Here is a 21860-nt window from a genome sequence, read left to right as displayed (position 1 = left end):
AAAATATGGTAAAGCACAGATGTGAAGGAAAGATTTAATTGTTTAGTTTGTTGTTTTTAAGTAAGAGAGAAATTGAAACATGTCATAGCTATGTAACTTTCAGCAGAACGTATTTTAAATGGCTGACTTCTGTTTTTACCGATGAGGGAGAAGAAGTTACCCCACCATTATAGAACAACATGTGGGGTTTAATCAGGATTTCAAGTTTGGTTTAACACTTTTAAAAAATCAATAAATATAATATACCATATTAATGGATTGATGAGGAGTTGCTTCTAATGGATAAGCCAATAAGTAATATCTTAATATGGAATCTATTCCTGGTGAAGTTGCTGTGAACATTGTTGACATGACAGCAAAATATTTAGAATACCCTGTATCCTTAGCTGGTAAAGAAGTGGCAGCAGGGTCTGAGAGGATTGACTCTAGTCTTTAAATTAGAGGTTCTAATGTGGGTAAAGTGCAGTCAAACAGCATCACATGCTACAGATAAATTGTGTGTGAGAGGAAGAATCAATCAATGTGGCTAACTGCACTGTCAACTTATTTTAAGAAATCACCATAGCCTTCCCAATTTTTAGCAACAACCATTCTGATCAGCCAGCAGCCATCAACATTAGGGCAAGACCATCTACCAGCAAAAAGATTATAACTCACTGAAGGCTCAGATTATTTTTGGATTTTTTTAGCACTACAGTCTTTTAAAAATTTAGGTATACAAATTTTTGGACAAAATACTATTGCACACTTAATAGACTACATTAGAGTGTAAGCATAACTTTTATATACACTAAAAAAAAAAAACACGTAACTTAATTTATTGTGTTATTTGCTTGATAGTGGTGGTCTGAAACCAAAACCACAGTATCTGTGAGGTATGCTTATAGTTGCAAAAGTAGACAGAAGATTAGAAAGGATATGGAAAGTTTGAACAACACTGCCAACCAAATTGGTATTTACAAGACAATAAACTGAACACATGCAGAATATACATTTGTTTCCAGAGAAATTGATATTCAACAAAATATTTCATATACCGTGTCATAGAATGTCTCACTAATTTTTTTAAAAATAAAATCATTTATAGATGCTGTTGTACTCAAATGTAATTACATTTGAACTCGATAACCAAATATTTTCAAATTAAGCTACACAATTCTAAAAATCCCATGATAAAAGATAAATTATGAATTTTAAAAATGTTTTAACTAAATAAAAATGAAATCACAACATACCAATATTTGTACAAAACAACTAAAATACTGCTTACAGAGAATATTAGGAATTTAAAATGTCATAGAAAACAAAATTTTTTAACTGATGATCTAAGCTTCCTCTTAAGAAACTAGGAAAAGATAGCAAAATAAATGCAAAAGGAAAGAGGAAAATTATAAAGTTAAGAGCAGAAAACAATGCAAGAGAAAATGGTCAAACAATACATCAAATCAACAAAACCAGAAATGGTTTCTTTAAAAAGGTTTTTATTATTGAAAAAAAACTTAGCTACTTTGATACAGAAATTAAGAAGGAAAATGCATGTTACCAGCTTCAAGACTGAAAGAGAATGGATCCCTCCAGATTCTAAAGCTAACAAAAGAAAAATAAAGGAATATTATGAGCAACATTTTGTCAATAATATTTAATAACATAAAATTGGCACAATCCTTAAAGACAAATTATCAAACTTACATTGAAAGAAATAAAAAATTAGAATAGCCCTATATTTTTAAGAATATTAAATTTGTAGTTTAAAATCTTCCCACAAAGAAGAGTTGAGGCTAATATGGCTTCAGAGGGGAGCTAAATTCAACATTTAAGGAAGAAAAAAATAACAATTTTACACACAACCTTTCAGAAAACACAGATAGGGTTAATACTTTTAAAATTATTTTATAGAGCCACATGACTCTGATACTGAAACAACACATAAATATTATAAGGAAAAAATGACCAAGAATACCGCTTATGAACACAGATACAAAATTTCTTAAAATAATTTAGATAATTCAATCCAGTAACATATAAACAAGATAATATGTTATAAGCAAGTAGCATTTATCACAGGACTTAATGTTTGTTTTAATATGAGAAAATAAATGGATACTATTGGTTAAATTAAGAGAACTGAAGAAGAAAATCATATGGTCATTTTAATAAAGGCAAAAAAAAATTTGAAAAAGTCCAACATTTATTTTAAGAGAAATTATCAAAAAACTGGCAATAGGACATTTCCTCAATCTCAAAAAAATGATGAAATATAAAGAAACATACATTATAGATAACATTTCATTCTAATATCGCCACATGACACTTTCCCTTGAGATTGGGTGTCAGACAAAAATTCTGCTCTCATTGCTTCTGTTTAACATTTCATTAGATGTCTTTGCAAGTGCAATAAGGGGGAAAATGCAAGGAAAAGACAAAATGATTGAAAAGGAAGATAGAGAACTGTCTTCATTTACAGATTCCATGATTTCACACATAGAAAATCTTGACAATCTAAATGTCTACTCTAAGAATAAGTTTAAAATTGTGAAGCTGAATAATAAAAAAAAAAAAAAAACAATCTTTTGTTTATCCATAACTAGCAAGGAATAATTACAAAATAAAATTTTTAAAATACCATTTACATCACATCAAATTAATTAAATACATGAAGTATATTTGAGGAAAAATATGCTAGACATCTACCTAAAAATATAAAACATAACTGAGAAAGATTAATAATAATCTTTAAAAATTTTAAAATATGAAAAATATAAATTAAATCTCTGTATCCTTTTTCACAGAAATTGACAAGGTCTTTAGACAATTCATGTAAAAACATAAAACACTTTAAAAAGCCAAAATAGCTTCATAAAGAGTACAAAATCATAGTACTTATCCTATGTGATTTCAAAACTTACCATGGATGTTGGCACAAGAGTAGACAATTTGATGTTGGAATAGAACAGAGAGCCCAGGAATAGATCTAAGATATCAAAAGCAATTCAATGGGGAAAGGAAAGGCTGTTTAACAAATGATACTGGAAAGTTGGATATCTGTATTTAAAAGAAAAAAAGAAAACCTTTGATTCTTATCTCACTTGTGTTCAAAAAATGACTTGAGATGGATCATGGCCCTAAATATAAAAGGAAAAATTGTGAGGCTTCTAGAATTAAACAAAGAAAGATATATTTGGGGATTGAGGTGGGCAAACAGATTTCAAGTCAATGCAAGACATATTGGAAAAATTACAGATCAGAAAATATATACGCATTAATAAAGGACCTATTCATAATAAATGAAAATCTCCTACTACATAATAATGGGAAGACAGCCTACTAAAGGTGAACAAAATATTTGCCCAGAATTTCAAAATAAAACTATATGAAAAGCCAGTTACCACATAAAAGGATATTCAACATAATTAGCCATAAAAATATACAAAGTAAAAGCACAATCAGATACCACGACATTTCCAGTAGAATAGCTAAACTGTTAAGTCTGACAAAATTAAATATTCCACAACAGTTATGTTGTAGAATAACCAAGACTCTCATGCTCTGCTGGCAGGGATGTAAAATAATATAACAACTTTGGAATACTGTTTACCAGTTTTTTATTATTTTTTAATTTAACTGTAACTTCAGGGGAACATATGCAGGTTTGTTATATAGGTAAACTTGTGTCATGGGGGTTTGTTGTACAAATTATTTTGTCATTAGGATGGTGGCCCTCTTCTCACAGCTCCACTAGGCAGTGCCCCAGTAAGGACTCCGTATGGGGGCTCCTACCCCACATTTTCATTCTGCACTGTCCTAGCAGAGAGGTTCTCCATGAGGGCCCTTCCCATGCAGCAAACTTCTGTATGGGCATCCAGGCATTTCCATACACCTTCTGAAATCTAGGCAAAGGTTCCTAAATCCCAATTCTTGACTTCTGTACACTTGCAGTCTCAACACCATATGGAAGCTACCAAGGCTTGGGGCTTGCACCCTCTGAAGCCATGGTCTGGAGCTCTACATTGGCCCCTTTGAGCCATGTCTGGGGTGGCTGGGATGCAGGGCACCAAGTCCCCTGGGTGTGCACAGCACGTGGACAGTGGGCCTGGCCCATGAAACTATTTTTTCCACCTAGGCCTCTGGGTCTGTGATGGGAGGGGCTGGTGGGAAGACCTCATGCCCTGGAGACAATTTCCCCATTGTCTTGGTGATTAACATTTGGCTCCTCTTTACTTATGCAAATTTCTGCAGCCAGCTTGAATTTCTCCTCAGAAAGTGGAATTTTCTTTTCTGTTGTATTGTCAGGTTGCAAATTTTCCAAACTTTTATACTCTGTTTACCTTACAAAAATGAATGCCTTTAACAGCACCCAAGTCACCTCTTGAATGCTTTGGTGCTTAGAAATTTCTTCTGTTAGATACCCTAAATCATCTCTCTCAAGTTGAAAGTTCCACAGGCCGAGTGCAGTGGCTCATGCCTGTAATCCCAGCACTTTGGGAGGCCAAGGTAGGTGGATCACCTGAGTTCAGGAGCTTGAGACCAGCCTGGCCAACATGGTGAATCCCTGTCTCTACAAAAACTACAAAAATTAGTTGGGCACTGTGGCACGCATATGTAATCCCAGCTACTCAGGAAACTGAGGCAGGAGAATCACTTGAACGCAGGAGGCAGAGGTTGCAGTGAGCCGAGATTGCATCATTGCACTCCAGCCTGGGTGACAAAAGTGAGACTCCACAAAAAAAAAAAAAAGGAAGGAAGGAAGGAAGGAAAGTTCCACAAATCTCTAGGGCACGGACAAGGGGCAAAATGCCTCCACCCTCTTTGCTAAAACATAACAAGAGTCACCTTTGCTTCAGTTCCCAATAAGTTCCTCATCTCCATCTGAGACTACCTCCGTCTAGATTTCATGGTCCCTATTATTATCAGCATTTTGGTCAAAGCCATTCAAAAAGTCTCTAGGAAGTTCCAAACTTCCCCACATTTTCCTGTCTTCTTCTGAGTCCTCCAAACTGTTTCAGCCTCTGCCCATTACCCAGATCCAAAGTCGCTCCCACATTTTCAGTTATCTTTTCAGCAGCACCCTACTCTGTTGGTCCCAATGTACTATATTAGTCTGTTTTCACACTGCTGATAAAGACACCCTGGAGACTGAGCAATTTACAGAAGAAAGAGGTTTAATTGGACTTACAGTTCCACATGGCTGGGGAAGCCTCACAATCGTGGCAGAAGGCGAGGAGGAGCAAGTCACATCTTAACGTGGATGGTGACAGGCAAAAAATGAGAGAGCCTGTGCAGGGGAATGCCTCTTTTTAAAAGTATCAGATCTCATGAGACTTATTCACTATTACAAGAACAGCATGGGAAAGACTTGCCCCCATGATTAAATTACCTCCCACCAAGTCCTTCCGACAACACATGGGAATTCAAGATGAGATTTGGTTGGGGACACAGTCAAATCATATCAAGCATGGAGTGTTTTTCCTTTTGTTTGTGTCATCTCTGATTTCTTTGAGTAGTGTTCTGTAGTTCTTCTTGTAGCGATCTTTCACCTCCCTAATTAGCTGTATTTCTAGTATTGTATTCTTTTTGTGGCAATTGTGAATGAGATTGGGTTCCTGATTTGGCTGTTGGCTTAACTATTGTTGGTTTATAGGAATGCTAATGATTTTTGCACATCGATTTTGTATTTTGAGACTTTGCTGAAGTTGTTTATCAGCTTAAGAAGCTTTTGAGCTGAGACTATGGGGCTTTCTAAACAAAGACAATGTTCTCTGCAAGCAGAGATAGTTTGACTCCCTCTCTTTCTATTTGAATCCCCTTTATTTCTTTCTCTTGCCTGATTATTCTGGCCAGGACGTCCAGTACTATTTTGAATACAAGTGGTGAGAGAGGACATCCTTGTCATGTGCTAGTTTTTAAAAAGAATACTTCCAACTTTTTCTCATTTAGTATGATGTCTGTAGCATCGTTATAAATAGCTCTTATTATTAGATTGGTACTATTAAAGATAATGTCAAAAGCTGCAATTACTTTTGCACCAATCTAAATATTTTGAGATATGTTCCTTTAATACCCAGCTTTTTTGAGAGTTTTTAGCATGAATGGCTGTTGAATGTTATCAAAAGCTTTCTCTGCATCTATTGAGATAATCACATGATTTTTGTGTTTAGTTCTGTTTATTTGATGAATCACATTAATGGATTTGTATATGTTGAATCAACCTTGAATCTCAGGGATAAGGCTTACTTGATCATGGTGGATACGTTTTTGATGTGATTTCGTTTGCCAGTATTTTGTTGAGGATTTTTGCGTTTATGTTCATCAAGGAAATTGGCCTGAAGTTTTCTTTGTTTATTGTGTCTCTGCTAGGTTTTGGTAACAGGATAATGCTGGTTTCATAGAAAGAGTTAGGGAGAAGTTCCTTCTCCTCAGTTTTTGAAGTAATTCTAGGAGGGGTGGTATCAGCTTTTCTTTGTACACCTGGTAGAACTCGGCTTTGAATCCTTCTGGTCCTGGGCTTTTGGAAGTTCTTAAGTTTTTTATTACTAACTGAATTTCAGAGCTTGTATTGGTCTGTTTAGGGATTCAATTTCTTCGTGATTCTGTCTTGGAAGGGTGTACATGTCCAGGAATTTCTTCATTTTTTCTAGATTTTTTAGTTTATGGGCATAGAGGTGCTCATAATATTCTCTGATAACTGTTTGTATTTCTGGCGGGGAGGTCAGTGGTAATATCCCCCTTGTCATTTTCGATTGTGTTTATTTGAATCTTTTCTCTTTTCTTTTTTTTAGATGGGGGGCACAGAGACCAAGTTTATTTGGTGAATGCTGATGGCAAACATCATCCAAGAGAGACAAGATGGGAAATGTGCTATGACAAGATTGTCTAGGGAGCCTTCAGGAAACATAAAAAATCCAACACAGGGAAAAGCATGGGCTCTGGGGAGACTGGGAAGGTCCTCAGCCATTTGGCACCATGCAGATGAGCTCTTCATAGTTAATATAACCATTGTTGTCCTCATGCCCTGCCACCAGCATCTCTACATTTTCCTCTGTCATCTTCTCACCCAGTGTGACAAGAACATGCCAGATTTCAGCACCCATGACAGTGCCATTTCCTTCCTTGTCAAAAACCAAAGTCCTTTGATATAATCCTCATAGATGCCCTGGTCCTTGTTTTTGGCTACCACCATCTGCAGCATGGGCAGAAAGTGCTCAAAGTTTAGCACTTTCACATTCATTTCACCACTCTTGGGATTCCCCAGGACTTTGGGCACCTCAGTGTTGGTGAAGTTCTGGCCCAGGGCCCTCATCATGTTCCCACACTGGCTGTACAGGATCTTGCCATCACCTGTTCATACAGCTGGAAAGCCTCCTTGAACTCTGCAGTGTGGTCCTCAGTGAAGTCACACATCTTGACTGCTCCTCCTTTCTTTTTTATTAGTCTAGCTGGTGTTACTAGTCTCTTATTAATTTTTTTAAAAATAAGAAAACAGCTCACAGATTTGTTGATGTTTTGAAGGGTTTTTCATGTCTCTATCTCCTTCAGTTCAACTCTTATCTTGATTATTTCTTATCTTTTGCTAGCTTTGGGGTTTGCTTGCTTTTGGTTCTCTCATTCTTTCAGTTGTGATATTAGGTTGCTAATGAGATTTTTCTAGCTTTTTAATGTGGGCATTTAGTGCTATAAATTTCCCTCTTAACACTGTCTTAGCTGTGTCCCAGAGATTCTGGTACATTGTATCTTTGTTGCCATTAGTTTCAAAGAACTTCTTGACTTCTGCTTTAATTTTATTATTTACCAAAAACTCATTCAGGAGCAGGTTATTCAATTTTAATGTAATTATATGGTTTTTAGATAATTTATTAGATTTGATTTCTAATTTCATTGCACTGTGATCCAAGGGATTGTTTGTTATGGTTTCAGATATTTTGCATTTGCAGAGGAGTGTTTTACTACCAATTATGAGACTAATTTTAGAGTAAGTGCATGTGCTGAGAAGAAGACAGTATAATTTGGTATTTTGGGTGGAGAGTTCTATAGATGTCTATCAGGTTCATTTGATCAAATGCTGCATTCAGCTAATCAATATCTTTGTTGGTTTTCTGTCTTGATGATCTGTCTAATATGGTAAATGGAGTGTTAAAATATCCCACTATCTTTGTGTGGGAGTCTAAGTCTGTTTGAATGTCTCTAAGAACTTGCTTCCTGAATCTTGGTGCTCCTGTGTTGGGTGCATGTATATTCAGTATAGTTAGATCTTCATGTTGAATTGAACCCTTTACGATTATGTAATGTCCTTCTTTGTCTTTTCTTATCTTTGTTGACTTAAAGTTTGTTGCATCTGAAACTAGAATTGTAACCTCTGATTTTTTCCTATTTTCCATTTGCTTGGTAAAGTTTTCTCCATTCCCTTATTTTAAGCCTGTGTGTGTCATTGCATGTAAGATACCAACGGGTCTTGATCTTTATCCAGCTTGCCATTCTGTGCTGTTTAATTGGGGGCACTTAGCCCATTTACATTTAAGGTAAGTATTGACATATGTGGATTTTATCCTTTCTTAATGGTGTTATCTGATTATTTTGCAGACTTGTTTATGTGGTTGCTTTGTAGTGTCATAGGTCTGTGTACTTCAGTGTGTTTTTTTCGTGCCTTATAGCGATCTTCCCTTTTCCTACTTAGTGTTTCCTTCAGGAGCTCTTGTAAGGCACATTTTGTGGTAATGAATTCCCTCAGCACTTGCTTATCTAAAAAGGATCTTATATCTCCATTGCTTATGAAGCTTAGTTTGGCTGGATACGAAATTCTGGGTTGGAATTTCTTTTCTTTAAAAATGTTGAATATTGGCCCCCAATCTCTTCTGGCTTGTAGAATTTCTTCTGGGAGTTTGCTGTTAGTTTGATGGGCTTCCTTTTCTCAGTGACCTGACCTGTCTTTCTAGCAGCCTTTAACATTTTTTTCTTTCATTTAGACTTTGGAGAATCAGATGATTAAGTATTTTCGGAATGATCTTATATTGAAGTTTCTTATAAATTTACATGTGCATTAACCATATGACCCAGTAATTCCACATAAAAATCTATATACACAATACTAGTTTCACAAGAAAGATCTCAGTGGACGTATTCATGGTAAAGCTAAACAAAAATCCAGGTGGTCACTGACAGGATCAAGCACAAATTGTGGTATATTATTAGAATGAAAAAACATTAAACAATAAAAAAGAACAAACTACTGAGGCTTGAAGCATGGATTAATCTCCAAAACATCATACTTGGTAAAAATGCCAGACACAAAACAATGAAAATTAAATTATTCAGTTATGGCAGCAGGCATTACTAATCTAACTTGATAAAAAATTAGAACAGTGGTTACCTGGGACCAGGGTTCGTAGTGGAGATGGAGAAGAATAGGAAGGAAGTGTGGATTGACTACAAAAAAGCACCAGGAAATTTTGTGGGGTAATGGAAATATCCCATATGTTGACTTTGATAGTGGTTATACTGATATCTTATATATATATATATATATATATAAATGCTAAAACTTTTTGAACATTTTAATTACAATCTGTGCATTTCACTGTGTGTAAATAATGTCTGTTTTTTTTAATTGAAAAATTAGGGATTAAACATTTGAGAATATAATTTATATTCAGTTCACTTGTAATATACGTCTTTAAAATTTTTCAGGGATAAAACTCTGGACTAAACAGAAGACAATAATAGTATATTGCAGTAATTTTCTCAGATATTCATTTTATTTTATTTTATTTTTTCTACTGATAAATTTAAATAGTCAATACATAAGATGGTTATTCATTATCGGTGGCATTCTTTTCATCTCTAAACCTATGAGATATACACTGATTAATGTTCAAAGATATCTGGATGACTTTGGACCGACCCTAGCCAATCAGTGGTGATATCCAGTGATCAGCATGATTGCTCAGCCTATAATTCATCACCTTGAAACATACAGTACATGATGCATTGCTGATTTAGTATCTCAGCCACTTCAGCACTTCTTATCATCACCTAAGTGAATCTTGATAATTGATAGAGGGAAAAAGATTGAAAACCGTGAAGGATTAATCTCACAGAACAATTATTTTTAAAAATATAAATAATTCAAAATTTTCATTTTAAATTAATATACCTAATTGAATTTTCCTACAAATCAGCTTGATTTGTTTGTACATTTCTCACTGACTCTACTCATATTTTTCTCTCCTTCCTTTATGTAGTCATGAAAAAAGAGCCATATTGCTCTGAATAGAAAGCAATAAAAAGGTTTTAAGGTTTTCTTCCACAAAACTTACATACAGAGGCAGTATGTATAGTCACTAAGAGAGCACTTCTTAGAGTTGTATCACCCAGCCACACCACTTACACAATATGTGTGACATTAGTTAATTTATCTAACTTTCTGAACCTAATTTCCATCACAATTAAGATAATTAAAAGATGCCTACACCATAGAGTTGTGAGAAATTGCATGCTTAGTCCAGTGCCTAATAACCTTTAAGCACATAACACAGTAAATATGTACGTTTATTATTTTCTGTGGATTTCTTCGTTTTCAGGTTTGCAGAAAGCTCTTCTGTAATATAAGAACACCAATCCGAATCAAAGATTTACTGAGAATATTGATGTTAAATTAGATCCTTCACACATGAAATAAATTAAACAATATTTTTGCTAAGACAAGCAAAGGCTTAAATGAAAATCAATGGAATGAGTAATTTCCATACATTTCCTGGTCCACAACAATCACTTCTGCTCTTTTCACTGATGATTCTAAACTATCGTTGCAGGGCAATTACTGTATATAGTTGATGTTAGTTCCTGTAGATGGCAATAAATGTTTTTGAATAAACAAATAGTTCTATAGAGAAACAATAAAAAAGAATCAAGGACTATGTGTGTATGTGTGTCCATGTATGTATGTATGCATGCATGCATGCAAATGTATGTGTATGTGTATATAGTTTGGTTTTGCTGAAATGAGGTTGGTGTTAATAGTAAAATTCAGAAAACTGGGGCATTGACAGGTTGATTGATATTTGAGGCTCTGGATTTTGTCCACACTATCCAAAGGTAACATATTTTACTGCAAATTATTTCAAGTATTTATAACATGGTGAAATAATCTCAATGAAAGTATATATTGTAAAATTGTAAAAATATGTTAAAATTACATGCCTAATTTTTGAACTGTCAAAAGCGTGACTCTTGATATTTAACCTGTTTGCTATAACTATAATGTTAAACTAAACTTACTTATCTTTTAAGAAAGACCATTAGCTAATTTGATCAGAAGAATGCTATCAACACTGGGTAGCAAAAGTTTAAAGCATTTTACAAAGACCCTCGCAAAAATATTGTGCAGTGGACAAAAGGATTTCTGAATTTTATAGCTACAACAATAGTCCATATGTCTCTCTTATTTCTCAACTGCCTCCACTTGCATATGACAAAAGCATACAAAATCCAATATGGGGAAAATATAAATTCTTTTCCTCAACAAAACCATCCAATTTTCTCACACACACATAACTGTTTATCCAGTTACCCAAATGAGAAACTTGCTATTTATTCCAAATGATTTTTTTTCTCACTTATCCAATGACATAGAGTAATTTCAGGCAATTTTATTTTGCAATAGTGTCTGCATTTTCCCTTTTCTATTTCCTTTTTTCTCAATCTCGTTCTATCCCTCCTCTTTCTTGCCCATATTTTTATTGCAAAAATAATTGGATAATGTTTAGTACTGACTTATATTCAATTACAAATAAAACCTCTTCCCAGCAATGCAATTAAAATGTTCAAAAGTTTAAAATAATGTATATAATTTATGTTCTATTTGTATGAAAATTAATACACAAATGTATTTGTATCTTGTGTGTGCTTATCTTCATTGAAAAAATATAGAAGGACACATATCAAACTGATTACAGTTACTTGTGAGAAGAGAATTCTACAGATAGCGTAAGTAAAGCAATGTTTCTAGCAGAACTCTTTATCTGTGTCATGTGAAAGTTTTTACAGTAGGATATACATTCTAGCCCCTTAACTGATATTTAGTTAAACAGTTCACTGGATTAGCTGAAGTTTTTCCTTTCTCACATAATCACATTGAGTTATGGCCATAACAGCACCCTGTCTTATAGGTCATTCCTTTGAGCGTGAGCACTTCTAGTTCTGCATGTTGACTCATGTACTCACCAACAGTCACCTGTCTTTCCAGCAGTTACCTGCAATTGAATAACTCAGCTATATATTATGTTAAGATACAATATGACTGCAAAAAAAAGAGTTCCTTCAATGAAAAAATAAGTTAAATACTCTGAAAAACTAAATGAACCTGGGTTGTTAAGACATTTCTGTCAAATTTGGGATGAGTGATTCAACTAGTAGGAAAAATGTATGGACATGTAAAGGAATATTCCAATCTTATCTGTGGATTACTCATATAGAATACATTGAAACAGAGATCACAGACTATTATGAATATGTATTATGTGGGTATCTAAATGCAGGTCTGCACAAAGAAGAGGGCTTGAATATACTCCTAAATTTGCAGAATCAAAGTACATTTATATTTTGACAAGATAAAGTGTTTAATGTACATGCTTATTTTTTATTTACCTCTAATTCTTTCAGCTGATGAGCAGACTACTATTCCAAACCATGTTAAATCAAAGCAATTATGAAATAATGGTTACTTCAGCATGTGAAATCAATTTTAGAAATATATTGATTGATAATACATGCTCAGCTTATGAATTAAAGTGTGCACAGGCCTTATTTTTAATAACCTGATAACATGTATTTCATTTACAATTAATGGAAACTTCAGTGGGAAAATATCAGAATATTGAGGAAAAATGACAGAATTGAAAAAAATATATTTTGAAGAAATTATATTTATTGTCTTTGATTCCTGATTTTGTTGATTTTAATTTGGAAATAAATTATGTAATATGTCCACATAATAAACATAGAACCTTATTTTACGTGAAAGAATAAGAGCAGAATATTTAGAATCTATGTTTACTTTATTTTTGTTATTTTATTTTGAAATAATTTTAGACTTACAGAAAAGTTACACAGACAGTTCAGAAAATTTCCATATTCCATTAACCCAGCTTCACCCAATGTAAAAACTTACATACTTATCATGTAACAATTATCAACACTAAAAATTAAATTGCTAAAATACTGCTAACAAAACTAAATGCATTATTTACATTTTGTTAGTTTTTCCAATAATATGCTTGTTCTGTCCTATGATGAGTTCAGCATACTATGTGTATTTAGTTCAGACTTAAAAAAAAAAAAAAACTTTTTCTTAGGTTTAAGGCTACATGTGCAGGTTTGTCATATATGTAAACTGCATATCCTTGGGCTTGGTGTGCAGATTATTTCATCACCAAGGTAATAAGCATAGTACTCGATAGGTAGTTTTTGGATCCTCACTTTCTTTCGACAATCAGTCCTCAAGTAGGTCTTGGCATCTGTTGTTTCCTTCTTTATATCCATAGGTACTTGATGTTCAGTTCCCACTTGTAAGTGAGAAAATGTGATATTTAGTTTTTTCTTCCTCTGTTAATTTACCTAGGATAATGGCCTACAGCTCCATCCATATTGCTGCAAAGGACATGATCTCAATCTCTTTTATGGCTGCATAGTATTCCATGGTGTATATGTGGTATATTTTCTGTATCCAGTCTATCATTGATTGATTCTATGTCTTTGCTATTGTGAATGGTGCTGTGATGAATGGTGCATGTATCTTTATGGTAGAACGATTTATATTCCTTTGGGTATATACCCAACAATGGGGATTGTTCGACTGAATGATAATTCCGTTTTAAGTTATTTGAGAAATTGCAAAACTGCTTTCTACAGTAGCTGAACTAATTTACATTCCTAACAGCAGTGTGTAAGTGTTCCCTTTTCGCCACAACTTTGCCAACATCTGTTATTTCTGGACTTTTTAATAATAACCATTTAACTGGTATGAGATGGTACCCCCCTGTGGTTTTGATTTCCATTTCTCTAATGACTAGTGATGTTGAGCTTTTTTTCATATACTTGTTGGCAAAGTATATGTCTTTTTTTTTTGAGATGGAGTTTTACTCTTTTTGCCCAGACTAGAGTGCAATGGTGCAATCTCAACTCACTGAAACCTTCACCTCCCTGGTTCAAGCAATTCTCCTGTCTCAGCCTCCTGAGTAGCTGGGATTACAGGCTAATTCGTGGTACTTTTAGTAGAGATGGGGTTTCACCATGTTGGTCAGGCTGGTCTCGAACTCCTGACTTCAGGTGTTCCACCCGTTCCGGCCTCCCAAAGTGCTGGGATTACAGACGTGAGCCACCACATCCAGCTGTGTATGTCTTTTTTTGAGAAGTAACCCTTCATGCCATTTGCCCACTTTTTGTTTGTTTTTTGCTTGTAAACTTAAGTTCCTTATAATTCTGAACATGATACCTTTGTCAGATGCATAGTTTACATATATTTTCTCTCATTCTGTAGATTGTCTGTTTAGTCTGTTGATAGCTTCTTTTGCTGTGCAGAAGCTCTTTAATTTAATTAGGTCTCATTTGTCTTTTTTTTTTTTTTTTTTCTTTTTTGAGACAGGCTGGAGTGCAGTCACACAATCATGGCTCACTACAGCCTTGACCTCCTGGACTCAATCAATCCTTCCACCTCTACCTCCCGAGCAGCTGGGACTAAAGGTATGCACCACCATGCTGGATCAATTTGTGTATTTTCTGTAGACATGAGGTTTCACCATGTTGCCTGGGCTGGTTCCAAACTCCAGGGCTCAAGCAATCCACCTTCACCTCTCAAAGTGTTGGGATTATAGGCATGAGTTCCCACACATGTCCCAATTTTTGTTTTTGTTGCAATTGTTTTTGACATCTTCATCATGAAATCTTTGCCAGATCCTATGTCCAGGATGCTACTTCCTAGGTCATCTTCTAGGGGTTTTATAGTTTTAGGTCTTATATTTAAGTCTTTAATTCATCTTGAGTTGGTTTACATACGTGGGGTGAGGAAGAGGTCCAGTTTTAATCTTCTGCATATGGCTAGCAAGTTTTTGTGCATCAGTTATTGAATCGAAGAGAGTCCTGTCTCCATTGCTTGTTTTTACAGACTTCATCAAAGATCAGATGGTTGTAGGTGTTTGGCTATATTTCTGGGCTCTCTATTCTGTTCCATTGGTCTATGTGTCTGTTTTTCTACCAGTACCATGCTGATCTGGTTACTGTGGCCTTGTACATAGTTTGAAGTTGGGTAGTCTGATGGCCTCAGCTCTGTTCTTTTTGCTTAAGATCGCATTGTCTATTTGGGCTATTTCTTGGTTTTATATGAATTTTAGAAATTTTTTAATTCTGTGAAGAATGTCATTGGTGGTTTGATAGGAATAGCATTAAATCTATGAATTACTTTGAGCAATATGGCCACTTTAACAATATTGATTCTTCCTATCTAAGAACATGAAATGTTTTTCCATTTGTTTATGTCACCTCTAATTTATTTGATGAGTAAATAGAGGTCTTTCACCTCCTTAGTTAGCTGTATTCCCAGATATTTTATTCTTTTTTTACCTCTTGTGAATGTGATTGTTATTCATGATTTGGCTCTCAGATGTGTTTGTGTATAGGAATACTATGAAATTTTGTACATTGGTTTTGTATGCTAAAACTTTGCTAAAGTTCTTTATCAGATCAAGACACTTTTGGGCACAGACTACGGGGTTTTCTAGGTATATAATCATATCATTTGCACAAAAAATAGTTTGACTTCTTTTCTTCTTATTTGGATGCCTTTCATTTATTTTTCTTGCCTAATTGTTCTGGCCAGGACTTCCAGTATTATGTTGAATAGGACTGGCGAGAGACAGCATCCTTGTCTTGTAGTGATTTTCAAAGGGAATGCTTCCAGCTTTCATATTTTCAGTACGATGTTGGCTGTGGTTTGTCATAGATGGATTTTATAATTTTGAGCAATGTTCCTTCAATGCCTAGTTTGTTGAAGGTTTTTGACATAAAGGGATGTTGAATTTTATTACAAGCTTTGTCTTCATTTATTGAGATAACTGTGGCTTTTGTTTTTAGTTCTGTTTATGTTATGAATCTCATTTACTGATTTGCCTATGTTGAACCAACCTTGCATCCCAAGTGTAAAGCCTACTTGATGACGGTGGATTAGGTTTTTGATGTGCTACTGAATTCAGTTCGCTACTGTTTTGTTGAGGATTTTGGCATCTATATTCAACAAGGGTGTTGGCCTAGAGTTTTCTATTTTTTTGGTGTGTCTCTGCCAGATATTGTTACTGAGGTGATGCTGACTTCATAGAATGAGTTAGGGAGTAGTCTCTCTCTCCTCCTCCATTTCTTTGGAATAGCTTCAGTAGAATGCTACCAGCTCTGTTTTGTATGTCTGGAAGAATTCAGCTGTGAATCTCTCTCATCCAGGGCTTTTCTTTGTTGGCAGGCTTTTTATTACTGATTCAATTTCAGAACTCATTATTAGTCTGTTCAGGTTTCTTCCTAGTTCAGTCTTTGGAGTTTGTATGTGTCCAGAAGCTTGTCGTCTTCTTCTAGATTTTCTGGCTTGTGTGTATAGTGGCATTTGTAGTAGTGTCTGGGATTTTTTGTTGTATTTCTGTGTGGTCAATGGCAACATCCACTTTGTCATTTCTAATTGTGTTTATTTGACTCCTCTCTTTTTCTTTATTAATCTAGCTAACACTCTATCTGTCTTATTAATTTTTTTCAAACAACGAACTCCTGACTTCCTATCTTTTGTATGGTTTTTCACCATAAAGACAGAAAAATGCTGTAGCATTTTTCAGTATAGTATGCTTTATTTAAAAATGCCATTCAGTTTTACAGATGTATCTATCACATTTTATGTATATTTGGATCCATTTTTAAGCATTGTGTATTTCCTCTTTTGGGCTATTATAAATAAAGTTATTGTGAACATTAGTGTATACATTTTTGTATGAACTATGTTTTTATTTCTTTTGATTATAGGCATAAAAAATAAATTTCTGGGTAATATGATGCTTAATATTTTGAGAAATTGCCAAACTGATTCCAGCAAGGCCACATCATTGACAATTGTGGGGCATTCCCATCATTTCCCATCTCAATTTCCTTTAGTTTCTCTCTGATTTTAGTTTTCTCTCTGATTTTGGTTACCTCTTGTCATATACCAGCTTTCTGATTGATTTGTTCTTATTTCTCTCATTCCTCTAGTTGTGATAATAGGTTGTTACTTTGAGCTCTTTCTAATTTTTTGATGTGGACATTTACTGCTATAATTCTCCCTCTTAATACTGCCCTAGCTGTGTCCCATCCCAGAGATTCTGATATCTTACTAATTTCAAATAATTTTTTGATTTCTACCTTAGTTTCATTATTTATTCAAAAGTCAGTCAGGAGCAGGTTATTTCATTTCCATGTCATTATACGGTTTTGAGCAATTTTCTTAGTATTGATTTTTATTTTCCGTGCGCTATGTTCAATTGTGTTTGGTATGATTACAGGTTTTCTGAATTTGCTGAAGATTGTTTTATGTTTGATTGTTGTGTGGTCAATTTTAGAGTATGTGCCATGTCCAGATGAGAAGAATGCATACACTGTTGTCTTTTGGTTGCATGCTCTACAGATATCTATTAGATCCATTTGATCAAATGTCAAACTCAGGTTCTGAACATCTTTATTATTTTCTACCTCTATGATCTGTCTAACACTTTCAGTGGGTGTTGACGTTTTCCACTATTTTTATGTGGTTACCCAAGTCTCTTCCTAATTCTTTATGAATCTGAGTGATCCTGTACTGGGTGTGTGTATAGGATATTTAGATCTTCTTGTTAAAATGGGCTCTTCACCATTATGTAATTTCCTTCTTTGTCTTTTCTGATCTTTGTTGGTTTAAAGTCTGCTTGTCTGAAATTAGTATAGAAATCCCTGCTTTTTTCTGTTTTCCATTTGCTTGGTAGATTTTTCTCCATCCCTTTTCTTTGAGCCTATAGGTATCATTGCATGTGAGATGGGTCTCTTGAAGACAGCATACTGTTGGGTCGTGCTTCTTTATCCAGATTGAAACTCTATACCTTTTAATTGGGACAATTAGTCCATTTACATTCAAGGTTAGTATTGATATGTGCAGATTGTTCCTGTTATATTGTTAGTTCTTTATTATACAGACTTGACTGTGTGATTGCTTCATAGTGCTACTGGTCTGTGTACTTAAGTATGCTTTTGTAGTGATTCCTTCCCACGTTTAGTGTTCCCTTTAGGATCTCTTGTAAGGCAAGTCTGGTGGTAATGAAATCTCAGCATTTGCTTGTCTAAAAATGATCTTATTTCCCCTACATTTATAAAGTTTAGTTTGGATATGAAATTCTTGGTTGAAAATAATTTTCTTAGTAATTCAAAATGTAGGCACAATTTTACTTCATGTCTCTTTAGTCTCCTGTTAGCTGTAATTTTTTTCTTTTTTTGGTCTTTTCTTGTCTTCCATAACCTTAACACTTGAAAAGAACTAGTCAGCTATTTTGTAGACTAGGGCTTACCCACATTTTATCATGATTAGACTGAGATTATGAGTTTTAAAAAATTACAAAGGTGAAGTGCTCTGCTTATCATATTATGTCAGTGGTACAGAATATCAACATAATTTAATCCTGGTGACATTAACTTGAATCACTTGGATAACATGTCCTCTACCAGGTGTTCTCCATTGCAAAGTTACTGTTTTCCCTTTCCATTCTCTGTATGTTAAAAATAAGTCCAGTTTGCATTCAAGAAAGGGGGTATTTAAGTCCACTTGCTAGAGGGAGAAATACTAAATTATCTGTGGACCTAGGTGGGCAGATCACAAGGTCAGGAGATTGAGACCATACTAGCTAACACAATGAAACCCCATCTCTACTAAAAATACAAAAATTAGCTGGGCATATTGGTGCACACCTGTAGTCCCAGCTACTCAGGGGGCTGAGGCAGGAGAATCATTTGAACCTGGGAGGTGGAGGTTGCAGTGAGCCAAGATTGTGGCACTGCACCCAAGCCTGGATGACACAGCAAGACTTCATCTCAAAAAAAACAAAAACAAAAACAAACAAAATATTTTGTTCCTTCTTAACGTTTTTTCCACTAATTTTTGCATTTTTTAATTTAATTTGCCTGCAGCATCTATTTCTGTGGTTCTTTTCTCCATTTATAATTTGGAATTATTTTGTAAGAAATAATTCATCCACATTTCTTTACTCAGTCAGTCATTTATATCAGTAGAATCATAGATATTTACTTTAGTCTATGGTCATAATCTAATATATAATATTTATTTCACTTTCAAATTCTTCTAACATGAGCTGTTAGGAACTTTTTCTAACTGGTTCGTGTATTTTTTCAGCATGTATCTGTTCTTTCATTTTCTGAAGCACTTTCTTTAGACTGTTTAGTTTTCTGACATTACAAGATGCCCCAGGTTCATCTTATATTTCCCTTTTCCCACTCTACCTAAAACCTGCCATTTCTCCAAGGAGCTCTGGCTTTTTTCCCAAAAAAATTGTTTTTGGAAATCAAAATCATAGGTTTACACAGCTATCTCCTAGTCTAGTCTAGTGTCACAGGGTTTATTTTACTATTACTTTAGTGGTTATTTGTAGCTTCCTTCTCTGACAGTGATTATCTCATTCTCATTATCTACAAATATTTACTTATTCTTTCAACCCTTGTATACAAGAAAGATATTTCCAGAATTGTTATTCTGTAAATATGTAAGAAATACATTTAGCAACCAGAGTACAGTGTTTTTGTAGAATTCTTTTTGTGTGTGGAATCAAGTCGAACACAGTATTCCAAAGTGACTCAGGTCAGCTATTTTTTTCCAGCCCCTTCAGTGTGGTTATGTCATCCTTTTACAATATAGCTAGAATAACTTGTCACAGTCACATTCCACCTTGAGTTTCTCGGACTTTCTGGTTTTCTCGCTTGTTTGTTTTTAATTCGCACATAGTAGGGTTCACTCTTTATGTTATACAGTTCTACAGAGTTTGGCAAATGCATAGAACCATGTATCCACCACTACAGAAGTTTGCACAACTGTTCTATTATCATTAAAATTTATCTGTGTGATGTCTTTGTAGAAAACATCTCTCCCTTTCCCAATCTGGGCAACCACTGAATTTTTTGTATTGTTCTTATAGTTTTGACTTTTCTAAATGTCATATAAATGGAATTTTTAAATATATAGATTTTTGTGTCTGGCTTCTATTATTTACCAAAATACATTTTGAGTTACAATTTTCTTGATTCAATCAATGATATGTTCCTTTTTATTTCTACCTGTATTCCATTTTGTGAATAGACTCCAACTTGCTCATCTGCTGAAGGACATCTGCGTTGTTTCCAGTATTTGGTGACTAAGAACAAAGTTGTATAAACATTCACCTGGGCCTTTTTAAACCGATGTATTAAGATGTAATTCACTCATGTAAAGTATAAAATTTAATAGATTTTAGTATACTCAGAGTTGTACAACAGTCACCACAATCCATTTTAGAAAATTTCCATCATGCCATAAAGAAGTCCCATGCTCATTAGTAGTCACTCCTCATTTACTCCTAACCACCCTGCCCTAGGAAACTATGGATCTACTTCTGTCTCTATGGATTTACCTATCCTGGACATTGAATATAAAACATGGTCCTTTAAGTGGCTTTTTTCACTTAGTATAACGTTTCCAAGGATCACCCATGCTGTAGCATTTTTCAGCATATTATGCTTTATTTAAAAATGCAATTCAGTTTTACAGATGTACCTATCACATTTTATTTATATTTTGATCTATTTTTAAGCATTGTGTATTTCCACTTTTTGGCTGTTATAAATGATGCTATTCTGAACATTCATGTATACATTTTTGTGTGAACATATGTTTTTATCTCTTTTGATTATAGACATAAAAATAAATTTCTGGCTCTTCCCTTTTGCGGCCATCGCCGAAGCGGGAGCGGCCAAAATGCAGTTTAATCCCTTTGTGACTTCCGACCGAAGCAAGAATCACAAAAGGCATTTCAATGCACCTTCCCACATTCACAGGAAGATTGTGTCTTCGCCTCTTTCCAAAGAGCTGAGACACAAGTACAACGTGCCATCCATGCCCATCCAAAAGGATGATGAATTTCAGGTTGTACCAGGACACTATAAAGGTCAGCAAATTGTCAACGTAGTCCAGGTTTACAGGAAGAAATATGTTGTCTACATTGCACGGGTGCAGCAGGAAAAGGCTAATGGCACAACTATCCACATAGGCATTCACCCCAGCAAGGTGGTTCTCACTAGGCTAAAACTGGACAAAGACTGCAAAAAGATCCTTGAACGGAAAGCCAAATCTCTCCAAGTAGGAAAGGAAAAGGGTAAATACAAGGAAGAAACAATTGAGAAGATGCAGGAATAAAGTAATCTTATATAAAAGCTTTGATTAAAACTTGAAACAAAAATAAATACAATAAATAAATTTCTGGGTAATATGATGTTCAGTATTTTGAGGAACTGCCAAACTGATTCCAATGCAGCCACATCATTGGCCATTGTGGGACATTCCCATCACCTCTAAGACATTTCCATCATTTCTGTGTGGGTTACACTGGAAGATTCAATTCTGTTAATATATCAATTATTCTCAATTTAGTATATAGATTAACGTAATTGCAATCCAAACTTCCATCAAGTTTTTTGTGATTTTTAAAAATCTGATTATAAAATATATAAGAAAAAATAAACTAGGATAGCCTTTTTTTTCTTTTTTTAAAAAAAGAAAAAAAAAGTTGGAGAACTAACAC

The 21860-nt window shown here is 34.5% G+C and overlaps 1 protein-coding gene and 1 pseudogene across 1 annotated transcript; one reads left to right on the top strand and one right to left on the bottom strand.

The window, feature by feature from the left end:
• Nucleotides 1–6944: 6944 nt before the first annotated feature.
• On the bottom strand, nt 6945–7398 carry LOC105513242 (annotated as a pseudogene).
• Nucleotides 7399–21037: 13639 nt separating this feature from the next.
• On the top strand, nt 21038–21475 carry LOC105513241 (60S ribosomal protein L26-like). The gene has a single exon (XM_011944091.1). It carries the CDS (start codon nt 21038–21040, stop codon nt 21473–21475), a length of 438 nt encoding a protein of 145 aa, XP_011799481.1.
• Nucleotides 21476–21860: the final 385 nt, after the last annotated feature.

This window comes from Colobus angolensis, unplaced genomic scaffold (genome assembly GCF_000951035.1).
Source record: "Colobus angolensis palliatus isolate OR3802 unplaced genomic scaffold, Cang.pa_1.0 Scaffold226, whole genome shotgun sequence".
Classification (NCBI taxonomy): domain Eukaryota; kingdom Metazoa; phylum Chordata; class Mammalia; order Primates; family Cercopithecidae; genus Colobus; species Colobus angolensis.
This window is presented reverse-complemented; position numbering and strand designations above follow the sequence as displayed.